Source organism: Leptonotus elevatus, chromosome 11 (genome assembly GCF_054856555.1).
Source record: "Leptonotus elevatus isolate MCC_2025b chromosome 11, RoL_Lele_1.0, whole genome shotgun sequence".
Lineage (NCBI taxonomy): Eukaryota > Metazoa > Chordata > Actinopteri > Syngnathiformes > Syngnathidae > Leptonotus > Leptonotus elevatus.
The window spans coordinates 24,662,084-24,674,311 of NC_141249.1; the positions used below are offsets into that span (position 1 = coordinate 24,662,084).

General features: G+C 49.4%; 2 protein-coding genes across 3 annotated transcripts; one reads left to right on the forward strand and one right to left on the reverse strand.

Moving 5' to 3' along the window:
* Positions 1–7: 7 nt before the first annotated feature.
* Positions 8–4,947, reverse strand: dbt (dihydrolipoamide branched chain transacylase E2). Its single transcript, XM_086088882.1, has 11 exons — positions 4,833–4,947; positions 3,539–3,689; positions 3,394–3,469; positions 2,965–3,146; positions 2,434–2,561; positions 1,502–1,739; positions 1,276–1,442; positions 984–1,061; positions 706–897; positions 527–598; positions 8–460 (listed from the first exon to the last, which is right to left on the reverse strand). Exons 1-11 carry the CDS (start codon positions 4,875–4,877, stop codon positions 293–295), a joined length of 1,497 nt encoding a protein of 498 aa, XP_085945008.1. The 5' UTR covers positions 4,878–4,947; the 3' UTR covers positions 8–292.
* A 1,399-nt stretch (positions 4,948–6,346) lies between these two features.
* Positions 6,347–11,725, forward strand: rtca (RNA 3'-terminal phosphate cyclase). Of its 2 annotated transcripts, XM_086088939.1 has the most exons (11): positions 6,347–6,490; positions 6,633–6,733; positions 7,548–7,691; positions 7,776–7,899; positions 8,001–8,059; positions 9,277–9,418; positions 9,488–9,606; positions 10,518–10,576; positions 10,631–10,725; positions 11,171–11,275; positions 11,566–11,725. In XM_086088939.1, exons 1-11 carry the CDS (start codon positions 6,434–6,436, stop codon positions 11,686–11,688), a joined length of 1,128 nt encoding a protein of 375 aa, XP_085945065.1. In that variant the 5' UTR covers positions 6,347–6,433; the 3' UTR covers positions 11,689–11,725. The 2 variants fall into 2 exon arrangements, with proteins under 2 accessions (XP_085945065.1, XP_085945066.1); XM_086088940.1 differs by lacking the exon at positions 6,347–6,490 and having other exon boundaries at positions 6,633–6,701.
* Positions 11,726–12,228: the final 503 nt, after the last annotated feature.

Here is a 12,228-nt window from a genome sequence, read left to right on the forward strand (position 1 = left end):
CTGCTGGTCGTTTGTACACAACAACTTTTATTCCCAAAATCATTCTGGACTATTTTAACACAAGAACGAATGCCAGCTTGTCCCGAGACGAGACGAGTTAAGGCAGTAACAGACCATAATAAGCAACACGCCGCAGAAAATCACGTCACATGATCGATCGACTGACGCCGATCATCTGTGAGTGGCTACAGTTGAGTGCGACCTTTCCATTCAGGCACTGTATTTTTTTTTTTGTTTTTTTGTGTCTGTCCTGGAGGCGATGATGGTGACGATGATGTCGGGAGGCGGGGCTTCACTTGAGGTGCAGCAGCATGCTGGCGGGATTCTGCAGGAAGTCTCGCCACATGTTGGAGAAGCGGCACATGGTGGCGCCGTCGATGAGGCGGTGGTCGGCCGACCAGCTGACGTTCATGATGTGAGCGCGGGTCACGTGACCCAACGCGTCGAAGCGCGGCAGGACCTGCCCACAAAGACGCGGCGAGCGCTTCAGTACCCGCGGACGCCGACAGCAAGCGGACGCACTCACCTGGATTTTCCCCAGCGCCCCGATGGCGACCTCTGGTGGAAGGATGACCGGTCTGGCGTACGTCCCTCCGATCTGAGGAAAACGCACGCAAGCGAAAATAAACCAAAACAAACGACGGCAGCGTTCTCGAAAGCAGCTTTTCCCTTTTGCCAGCAAACGGGTTTTGGAAATGGACGAACCGATCCGATGTTGGACAAGCTGAAGGTTCCTCCGCTCAAGTCGGCCGTTCCCAGCTGGCCGGCGGCGCCGAGCTCCTGAAGCCGGTTGAGTTCCTGCGCCACTTCCAAGATGCTGAGCAGCTGCACGTTCTTGACGGTGGGAACCAGCAGACCCAGGCCCGTGTCCATGGCAACGCCGATGTTATGGGATGCCTGAATGCACACAGCGCGCGGCCAACCTCGTGAGGGTGCGTGGGGCCGCGGGCGGGCGGGCGAGCGAGCGAGAGAGAGACCCTCACCTTGTACGTGATGTTCTGACAGGACTCGTCCAATGAAGCGTTGAGGATGGGAAAGTGGGCGAGGCAAAGGGAGGCGGCCTGAGCCAATGACAGTGCAGTATTAGTGGGCACACGCGCGAGCGATCTCGTCAACAGATTATTGTCTGGGTCACGTGTCAAGCCAAGGTTGACTTGTCGGACCCTTTGCCAGCCGTCTGTGTGACGCGCCGCATTTGGCAAGATGTCAAACCACTGCTGACCTTTGACCCCAGCAGGCCACAGACAAGTTGTTGAGAAAGTGTATCCAGCAAACCTTAATGAAGAAGGGCATGTAGCTGAGTTTGACCCCGTGACCTTGGGCGTCGGCCTTCAGCTGGGCCCGGAGCGCCACCAGGTGGCTCAGGTCCACTTGCTCGCACAATCCCAGGTGCGGAATGTTGAGCGCCGCCGTCATGCTCTTCGCCATGGCCTTGTGGAAGCCTGCAAGGCAAGGTAAGACGCTAAGTCAGGTCACCTGCGCCAGCGACATCAACTTTCACCTTTGAGCGGCTCGGTCACGTCTTTGCCGGCGAAGGCGCGGCCGGGCGCGGCAGGCGGCGGCGGCTTGAGGGCCGCCGGCGAGGGCGTAGCGAGCGAGAGCGCCGGGGGCGGAGGCTGGATCTCATGGAAGGGGCTCGGAGGCAAGATGGCCCCCGTCTGCTTGGCCAGGAAGTTGAGGATGTCCTCCTTCAGGATGCGGCCATCTTTTCCCGAGCCCACCACCTCGCTCAGCTTGATCTGCCGTCAAAAAAACAAACACCAGCCACATTCGAAACTTGATCAAAACAGGAAGCGCAAGCCTGCGCTCATCGGCAACGATCGTCGTCATCTTCATATCGTCCAAATTGGCCTTTTCTGTCGTCGTCCAATCAAAGCAGGCAGGTGATCGCGACAGGTCATCGGCCGCTCGCGTTTTTCACCATTTTATGGTCGATGTTACGCAACAAACTGGAACGTCTTTGGCAGGAAGCAAAAACCAGATTCAAGTTGATTCAAGACCAGAAAAGCCTTTCGAGCCTGTCGGCAGGAGAATTCGGGTTTCATTTAGCTGCCGCTCGGGCGTGTACCGGCGGCCAAACGCGGTGCAACGTGGGCGGCGGCATGACAGGAGGTTCGCGACCCTCTTCCTCATCTCCCCCCCGCCCGCTCCCTTCATCCGTCAAGTCGAGCGAGTTTGCAACGTTTGCAAGCTCGTCTTGTTTGGGGACAAAAACTAAACGTTCAACTTTTGCTAGCGGATTGAATTTTGGGGCGTCGCTGCCGCTACCCAAATCAAAATCCAATTTTGTTTAGCCACTTTCTGCACTTCTAATGTGAAAAACTTCAGTTTCCTTTATAAAAACAAACAAACAAACAAATCGGCCAACCCAGTGAGAGACGAACGGATTGTTGACATCAAGTTTGGCGATGAAAATGTTTTGAAGGTACTGACGTTGTTCTCCATGGCGAGCCGTCGGACGGCGGGCGTGGCCTGCGTCTTGAGTCCTTTGATTTCCTGGTGGGTGTGTTCCTCTCGAGCCATGGCCGGCGTCTCCACCACGTCTTCTTCCTGGATCACATCTGGACAAGTGCAACAAGCGCGTCACGTGATCAACACACACGCGCACAAACTGGGTTGAACCGCTTGACAATCGAGTCGCCGTTGGCTTCTCAATCGAGTCGCCATTTTTTTCCTGCCGTGCTAATATGCGGAGGAAAAAACCCTTCAGGGTTTTGCCACTTTTCAATAACGATTTGGAAGCAAGCATCTTGTGTTACTCAGATGACTTTTCGACTGTCTTTGAGACCCTGAAGGCGTCCGCTGAGGGCGGCGGCACCTCAGCGGCACCTCAGCTGCATCCAATCAGACCAGAAAAAGGTTGTCAGCGACAGAATGTCGATTTGACGTAACGTTGCCGTTTGTTGCATTTGCGCTCAAACGTTTCCTTGGCCGGCACGACGCGGTTGTTTTCAAAAGCCGCACCTGAAGTGGACTCGGTGTGGATGTCCACCAAAGGTTTTCCCACCAGGGCCACCTCGTCGGCGTCATAGTACAGTTTGGTGATGACGCCGTCGTATCGGCTGGTGATGGTGACGGACGCCTTGTCGCTTTGCACCTCGCAGATGCTGTCGAACTGAGACACCTTGTCTCCCTCCTTCACGTACCTGTGCACGCACGCGCACACACACACACACACACACACACACGTACGCACCTTTCACCAAACACAAGCCTTCGCTGCCCGCCGGGTAAAAGTGCCAACGCTGCGTTTGCAATCCTTTGCTGATTCCAGAATCTTCACTGAAGGATTTTCACGGGACCACTTGATGGTCCACGATATGAAATTGCGCAATCGCGATGATGGAATGAGCGAAGGATGGCCAAGGCGAGCAGTCGCCATCTTCAACCTACCACTCCTTCACCGTCACCTCCATGATTCCCTCGCCGATGTCCGACAGTTTGAACTGGACCACGGCTCCGCCGCGCACTGCGCCGCATTCGTGCGCACAGTCAGTGACATCATCATCATCATCATCATCATGAAAATGTGTCCAACCTGCAGACGCGTGCAACGCGCGGCCCAACATCTGGAAGCTTCCGCTGCACATCTGCAACTTGCTGTCCATGGTGGGAAGCGAGCAAAGGACGGCGTGGCCGCCGCACACTTCCTGTATACGTAAACATCGCCGGCGGTACTGCTGGATCAGCTGACAGGAAGCACAACACACGCACGCAACTGACTTTCAAAGTCAAATTTGCAGGCTTCGCCGCCCTCAAACCAGCTTCAATACTCGCCAGACACTTCAATCATCTTCCGCAGAAAGAAAGAAAAGAAAAAAACTGGGAGGCCGAGAAAACTCTTTTGACGTCTCAAGTGAGGACAGCGACGCAGATTTGTTACTTCGAAAACTGTAGTGTTGCATTTTTTAAATCAACAAACTGCTAAAAGGAACACAAAATACTGCAAGCAACAAAAACATTTTAAAGTGGAAAAAAGAAACTTGGTTGAAGTTTCCATTCAAGTCAAAAGTCAAAACCGTCGTCGATTTGCGTCCTGCTCGTGTTGATGAGCAACAAACGAACAAACGTCTTGTCCATATTTTGTGCTCTGCGCCGACAACTTATCAAATAGATTTACTAAAGCGCTGCCAAAATCCTGATTCACTCTTTCTGCCCCCGGCACAAAAAATAAAGTGATTGACCATAAATGAACAATTCAATTTGATCAAAATGGGAATTGGCGGGAGCATTTAATGACAACATACAAAACGAGTAGAACGTTGATGTGGATTCCCAAATGAAAGACAAAAACTGGACTTTGGAGGCTGCAATCTGAGCATTTCTCCAATTTGCCATTAAGAATGGCTTGAAAAGATGATCAAATGATCTGTCTGTTAATTTGATGATCAATGTATTTTATGTTTTTACACCTCTACAATCATGTGAATCCAATTTGGATGACACTCATAAATTGTGTTGAAGCAAACTCATCTCGTGTATTGAATTAGCTTGACAAAGTCAAATCAAGAGTTTGCTATTGATCGGCGACTCGGATTTGGTTGCCATGAAAACATCAACGACGCAAAGTCACATTGATTAGTTATCGGCACGTTCACCTTTCCACCATGCTAGGCTAGGCTAGCTTCTGAAGTGTTGGGAGACTCCTGCGCTGTTTTGGTGCTAGCCTGCTAGCATTAGCATCTGTTCGGCAAGTCGCGCGAGCTGCGCTGCGACGTCACGATAACGTCACAGCGCCGAAGCTTCACGCGCTCGTCGGAGAAGCGTTTGGGGGACATCTGAAAGCGTTTTTTTGTTTTCGTTGTTGTTCTGAAGAGTTTTGTTGTTCTCACCAATCTTCGAAACACCGCGGAAGAGCCTCTTGCCATCGCCGCCATCTTGCTTGCAGACGTCACAGATGCACGCCCCGCTAGCAGCCAATCATCTTGAAGGGACGTCACTCGAGAGCTAAAAGTAGCCATTCAATGGCGTCGAGATAAATAATAATAAGTAGCCATTCATTCATGAGAATTTCTTCCGAATTTTGTAACATTTCTTAGAGAATTGACTTTGCATACTAAATACTATACTTGGAAAGTAAGCTGGCCCGGGTCCCTCCCTGCGGACAGACCGCAGACAAGCTGGTTGGCGGTGGAAGAAGAGGCTTCATGACTGATCAGCTTTGGTCGATTGGAAAAAAGATTTGATTTCGGGTCAAAAAGTAGCTGAAGCCATGCTTTCAAAGGAGAGAGAGAGAGAGAGAGAGAGAGAGAGAGAGAGAGAGAGAAAGAGGGGGGGGGGGGGTGACTGGCCGCCCTGTTCTCCAATCTGTACAGGCTTTTATACCTTTCCAGAGAAATGCAATGACACACGTCTGCCTTCTTTGATCTGTGCTAGCCAAAACCCCATAGCAAAGGTTACTTCATGATTCATTTAATATCTTAGTTATTACATATCAAAATTTACCACATAACAAATAATAGGAGAAAGTATTCATATGCCTTGGTGATTTATCATTAGAGCATTTTAAAAAGTTCCACATCTGCATGCAAAGTGCTGACCATCATAAAAACAAAGTCAGGTGAAGCAAAAACAGTAAACACAATAAAACACTGCCGAGTCTCATGTTGATGAAATTCAGATGTAACCTTTACGCCTTTCTTTGTTGTTTGTTACTTTTGTTTTTATTCATTATGAACAAAACAAGATGCCATTCGTAATGTATGTGAATATTTATGCATTTTGAGACATACCAATTATTTGCATATCACTGGAGTCGGACTGAAGTCACAATTTGGCAAATTTTATGTATATTCTTGAAAAAAATCAACCCTTTTGGTCACGCGTGTAGGTGTCATTTTGACAAATTATTGACTAATCTAAAGAGTTGAAAATGTCTTGTTGACTTTGATGATGCGATGTCAATGGTTGGAAATCCATGTCGTTTTTGGGGTCTCCCGAAAAGTAACCATTTTGGAGGTACGAGGTTTTGGCTTGACGCCAGCGATATGTTTGTAAGGTTCAATAAAGATTTTTTTTCAGAAAGATTTTGACAAAAAAGATGAATAGGTTTTTTTTTAAGCCATTCGTGAAAAAAATGTTGGAAATGATTTGGAAAGCAAACCTTTAGGCACGTGTTGAAGTTGTCTCTCACTATAAATCCAGCATTCCATAAAATGTTTGATATCAGAAAGCAGGTTGGTCGCGGGAGGGTGGGAGACATTTATATTTGCCTAATTGTACACACAATTACAAAATGAAACATAAAACTTCATTTGGTTCGGAATGGATGTTTCATTTTTGGGCAGTCCTCCTTCTTGTCAGTGGGTGGCGGTAAACCCCCTTAAGGTTCGCCCGTCGCCGAGAATCTCCAACGAAGAAGCAGCAGCAGCAGAACGAGAAAGTGCAGCTGCTGCAAGTTGTGACGCCTGAAAACAGCGAACATTTCAACGACATGGACGCGGACTCGGACTCGCCGCCAGTGGAACTTGACGGCAGCCTCATGGAGGGAGTGAGTGACGACACAAAACGGCGCCAAGCGACCAGTGACGAGCAGCCGCAGGTTGCTGCTGGTCCTGCCGTGATTCAACGGCGTGGCGTCCTGTCCTCTTTGACGTCCGCTCACTTCTGCGGTTTCTCTCCTTCCTTGTCAGGGCGGCCAAATCCTGAGAGTGGCGGCGGCGCTCAGCTGCATCAGCGGATCGCCCGTCGCCATCGACAAGGTCCGAGCAGGCAGGAGCACCCCGGGACTCAGGTTACGAGAAAAGACAAATCAAACAAGTCGATGTCTTGAAATATAGGGCAGTGGACACACATGTTAAGCTCATAGAAATATGGCTGCTGCATCTTTTAGTCATTGATTCAGTAATGTCATCATAATTCATCAAATTGAATTAAAATGAAAAAAGGATGCATTGTACGGTAAAAAACAAAACAACAAAAACGACTAAGAGATTGATTTGTGTTGGTCAGTTTTTAGATGGCATAATTGAATTTGTATGATGTTGGCGACATTTTTCTTTTCATATGGACTATATGCCACGAAGGAGGCGGGACTTCCGGGTTTTTAGTACTTGCGCTTCCGCCGTCGACGGGTGCGAGGCTGCGAGTGTGTAGTGTCTGCCTCAGTGTGGGAAGCATTTCAGAAAGCCGAGACGCCCTGAGACGCCGAGACGCCCTGAGACGCCCCGAGACGCCCCGAGACGCCCTGAGACGCCGAGACGCCCTCCCGCCGATGAGCGGGGGTGCTGATGTGTAAAACCCGCAAGTCCGTGGCGTCTGCCCCATTCAGAGCGATCTCATCTTTAACATGAAGTCACTTGGGAAATTCTGCACATTTTTAAAATTGTAAAATACAACTTGACCCTCGTCTCCACAAGTAAAAATGTTGACGTGGATGCGTGTGCTGCCTTGCGACTGGAATTCCTCCAGTACAGGCTTTCCAAGTAAGGGGCGCTGGTTAAAAAAGAAATCAAAAGGAGTGGCATTAAAGGAACTTTAAATTAACTCAAAATGAACGCACTCATTGTTCTGAATGTGTTTTATTTTGTGTGTGCGTTTGCGCGCAGGCCTCAGCATCTGAGCGGCCTTCAGCTGGTTTGCGACATGTGCACCGGCGTCCTGCAGGGCGGCGCCATCGGTTCCACCGACGTCCGCCTGACGCCGGGAAAGATTCGAGCTGGAAATTACACAGCGGACACGCACACGGCGGGGTGAGCGGCCACGTCGCTAACATGCTAGGACGTGTGTGTGTGTGTGTGTGTGCTGGCGGTGGACTCATTCCTGTTGTGTGTCAGGAGTGTGTGTCTCTTACTGCAGGTGGCGCTGCCGTGCGCCATCTACGCTGACGCCACCTCCAACTTGAGCCTGAGAGGAGGAACCAACGCGGAGATGGCGCCGCAAATCGACTACATCCTCAAGGTAGCCATCTTGTTCTTCCTCGTCGCTAGCGTCAGCGACGCGTGCGCGAGAGATGGACGCGGAATTTGGGCTGCCTTTTCACGTCAACGTTGCTTCTTCAGGTCTTCAAACCCGTCGTAGAAAAGTTTGGAGTCCATTTTGACTGCAACATCAAAATGAGGTGCGTGCGTGCGTGTGTGTGTGCGTGTGGTTGTTATTTTTGGCCTGTATCCGGAAATAAGTAAGAGTCCAAGCAAGCGTCGTAAACAAAAAGTAGTTTGTGATTAACGTCTTTTTCGTACGGTCCCGCCCGCTATTGCTAGCCAGGTTAGCAAAAAGTTGCGGGTGTCATTTTCTGGATCCCTTCAACGGGTTCGGCACACGTGCGATCATAAAGTATGACGTTTCTTGTCGCCACTAGTTGGCGCTACATGTGTAACCGAATATTATCGTATTGATGTTTTCAGGGCCGTGGCTATTAAGATGCATGAGAAGTTTGGGATTTTTGGAGCTTGTACAGCGGAGTTATTAAGCATTTCCTCTTTCTGGGCAAATGAAATTTGAAAAGCAATATTTGATCCGCCGTCCCCGTCATTTAGTATTTCCAAAAGTCAAACTTTTTTCCCCAGTTGTTGTACCACGTCTTGAGATGTTACCTGCCAAGTTTGAAGTCAGTCGACTGCAGTGAATGTGCCAAAAAAGAGCCAAAATTGGACATTCCAAAATCCATAGCTGACTTTCTGTGCATTTTAGAAGATGGCTTCCACTGACGTCTTGGTGCGTCTCGGGTGCGACGCGTGCCTGACAATTTGCGTAGCCCTCGGGCAAACGTGCCAGGATTGGTGCATATTTTCCACACCAGGGGGCGCTAAAGAGCCAAGTTGTTACGGCAACTTCGAAATATCACATTTTTCACTAGGACCGAAGAGTGTGCAAAGTTTGCTGAGTTTCCGTTCATGTTTAAGTCCCCAAAAATGCCATCGTTTGCGGAGAAGAAGAAAGAATAAAAATAATTCATACAAAAACAAGAAACTTTTTTGTTCCTGATGAAAGAAGAGACTCGAATCTTTCTTTTAGTTGGTTCCATGTTTTTAGAGCAATGGAACAGAATATTTTGTGGGCCTTGCAAAATCAGTCCAAATCCAGTCAAACCGCCTGGAGCGAAGGGGGTTGCTTCAGTCAAAATGGCTGCCAGTCGATGAGTTAAGCACGCTTTGCATTACATTGGCTATTTTTTTTATTTAGTGCCAAATTTGTTGATGGCTGTCGGTCATTTTTAAAAATCCCTCTGGAATGATTTTTGCTTTCACAAATGCTTACGTTTCACTCAACGCGTCATTAGAGACATCTGGCAAGCTCATCCAGATGTGACTTTTTGGTGTGGTGTGTTTCTCACAGAGGTTTTTACCCGAAGGGCGGCGGAGAGGTGTGTGTGCGTGTGAGTGCCGTCAAAGAGTTGCAGGCGCTCACCTTGTTGGAGCGAGGAAACATCTGCAAGATCCACGGACGAGCGTACGTGGCCGGCGTTCTGCCTTTCAAGGTAGGCCCGCCAGCGCCAGGCGGCGGTCCGAGGTTGGGGTGACCCAGTTGCGTCTGCGTGTGCGTGCAGCTGGCCAAGGACATGGCGGCCGCCGCCGTGCGTACCGTCCGGCGGGAAATCAAGGATCTCTACGTCAACATTGAAGCCGTGAAGGAGGAGAAGGCCTGCGGGAACGGGAACGGAATCATGTGAGTCGCAAAATGTCGGATGCCGATTTGAAAGAAAATGTCGGATGCCGATTTGAAAGAAAATGTCGGATGCCGATTTGAAAGAAAATGTCGGATGCTGATTTGAAAGAAAATGTCGGATGCCGATTTGAAAGAAAATGTCGGATGACGATTTGAAAGAAAATGTCGGATGACGATTTGAAAGAAAATGTCGGATGACGATTTGAAAGAAAATGCCGGATGACGATTTGAAAGAAAATGCCGGATGACGATTTGAAAGAAAATGCCGGATGACGATTTGAAAGAAAATGCCGGATGACGATTTGAAAGAAAATGCCGAATGACGATTTGAAAGGAAATGCCGGATGACGATTTGAAAGAAAATGCCGGATGACGATTTGAAAGAAAATGCCGGATGACGATTTGAAAGAAAATGTCGGATGCCGATTTGAAAGAAAATGTCGGATGCCGATTTGAAAGAAAATGTCGGATGCCGATTTGAAAGAAAATGTCGGATGCCGATTTGAAAGAAAATGCCGGATGACGATTTGAAAGAAAATGCCGGATGACGATTTGAAAGAAAATGCCGGATGACGATTTGAAAGAAAATGCCGGATGACGATTTGAAAGAAAATGCCGGATGACGATTTGAAAGAAAATGCCGGATGACGATTTGAAAGAAAATGCCGGATGACGATTTGAAAGAAAATGCCGGATGACGATCTCGCGTGCGGCATTTGACGCAGGTTTTGCTTTTGAAATCACAAGTCAAGGGTGGAAAAATCTCCACATTTGAAAAGTGTCTCCAGATTTGTGCGCCAACGATGGAAGTTGACGCACACCGCTGGACAAAATGGCCTCCGTGTCAAAGTTGAGCCACAGGACGGAAATAAAGAGAAATTCTTCTGACCGCCACTTTTGCTTGTCTGCAGAATCATCGCCGAATCGACCGCTGGCTGCTTGTTTGCCGGCTCGGCGCTGGGCAAGAAAGGTGAGCACGGCCTCCGCCACCAGGGGGCAGCATTTGACACTGTGTGCGTTTCAGGCGTGTACGCTGACAAAATTGGCCAGGAAGCTGCGGAGATGCTGCTGCGAAACATCCGCCACAACGGCTGCGTGGATGAATTCCTCCAAGATCAGGCGAGTGGCGGGAAGCGGGTGGGCGGGACCCGCAAAAGTCTGACCAGCGCCATATTGTCACCCGTTTGCGAGGTCATGCGACCCAATGGGCTCCATCAATCGGCTCAACCATCGCCAGCGGCGCATTTCCATGATTGGCGAATGTCCATCAATGGCTGACATTGGCGAGCTGCGACTCAACTTTGGGAGTGCGTGTGCCGTGTCGTGACCCGCATCTTCGCTCCGCTCTTTTCGTCTTGACGTTGCTTTCAAATCTTTTTCTCCGTTTTTAAAAGTGAAGGAAAGTTGTTGAGTTACTTTGTGGAGGAAATATGCCAGAAATCAGACATTCTGTTTTTATTTAAAAAATAAATAATTTACAGGTCAAATCAATGTGAATAATGTTCCTTTATTTTTGGGGTCTTTTTTTCTGGCACGTTTGTGACGTTTGTGGTCTCGCCCGCAGCTGATCGTCTTCATGGCGTTGGCCAAGGGGACGTCTCGGATCCGAACGGGCGCCGTCACCCTGCACACGCGGACCGCCATCCACGTGGCCCAGCAGATGACTCAGGTGAGAGGTCGGCTGATGCCCTCGCGTCAAAGGTCAAAGGTCGAACCCTCAGCAAGCCGTCCTGGTCTTTTCTTGTGGATTGTCTGACTTTTGTCACAAATGGCAGCGAGCTCAAGCGGAGCCCAACACAATCTTGTCCCAAACGTCACATTTCTGTCTGACGGTTTCATCTTTATGATAATTCTTGTCGTTCTTGTCGTTGTTGTGTTGGCTTGAGGGGGCGGAGCTGTTTGAGGGGGCGGAGCTGTTTGAGTGACATCACAAGTTGTTTTTTTTGTGTGTTTTTCCAGGCAAAGTTCACAATCACAAAATGTGAGGACGAGCTGAACGTCACCAACATCATCGAATGTCAGGGGGCGGGGCTCCCCAACCCAAACCTGAAGACGGGCCCCGCCCCTCCCCCGCCTGTCTAGCCGAGCCAACGAATCCTCAATAAACAAATGAATCAAGTGTTTTGCTGTCTTGATTGTCAGCTCGCTGCCCCAAACGCGCCTGCCAGTCAGTCAAGTCTTCCCATCATGATGATTGACAGGTGATGATGATGATGATGATGATGATGATGATGATACATAATTTAGTAGCACCCGATGAGATGTTTTTCACCCGGCGTTTTGTTTTCTGTGATGTGTTTTTCTACTTGGACTGTGACGACGCATCCGCTAATGCAAGTTTGTGAGTTTTCTTTCTCGGGGCGGGTTTAGTTGAAGGAGCTTCGAGACGGCAAAAAAACGTCCCTCGTCTATTGGCACGATCCAAAATCCACTGGAAGCGAATTGGTTTTCTTTGCCGCTTATCTGGTTTGGTGTCGAGGGCGAGCCGGCGTCGGTTCCGGTCCCGGACCAGATGTTGTCCCGCCGGGCCCGCCCCCTTTCCGTGACATCGCAAGTGTCGATTGACCGCTTGACCCGGTGCGGATGTTGTCTTCGCCGTGAGCCCAGTCAGCCCGCTGTTAC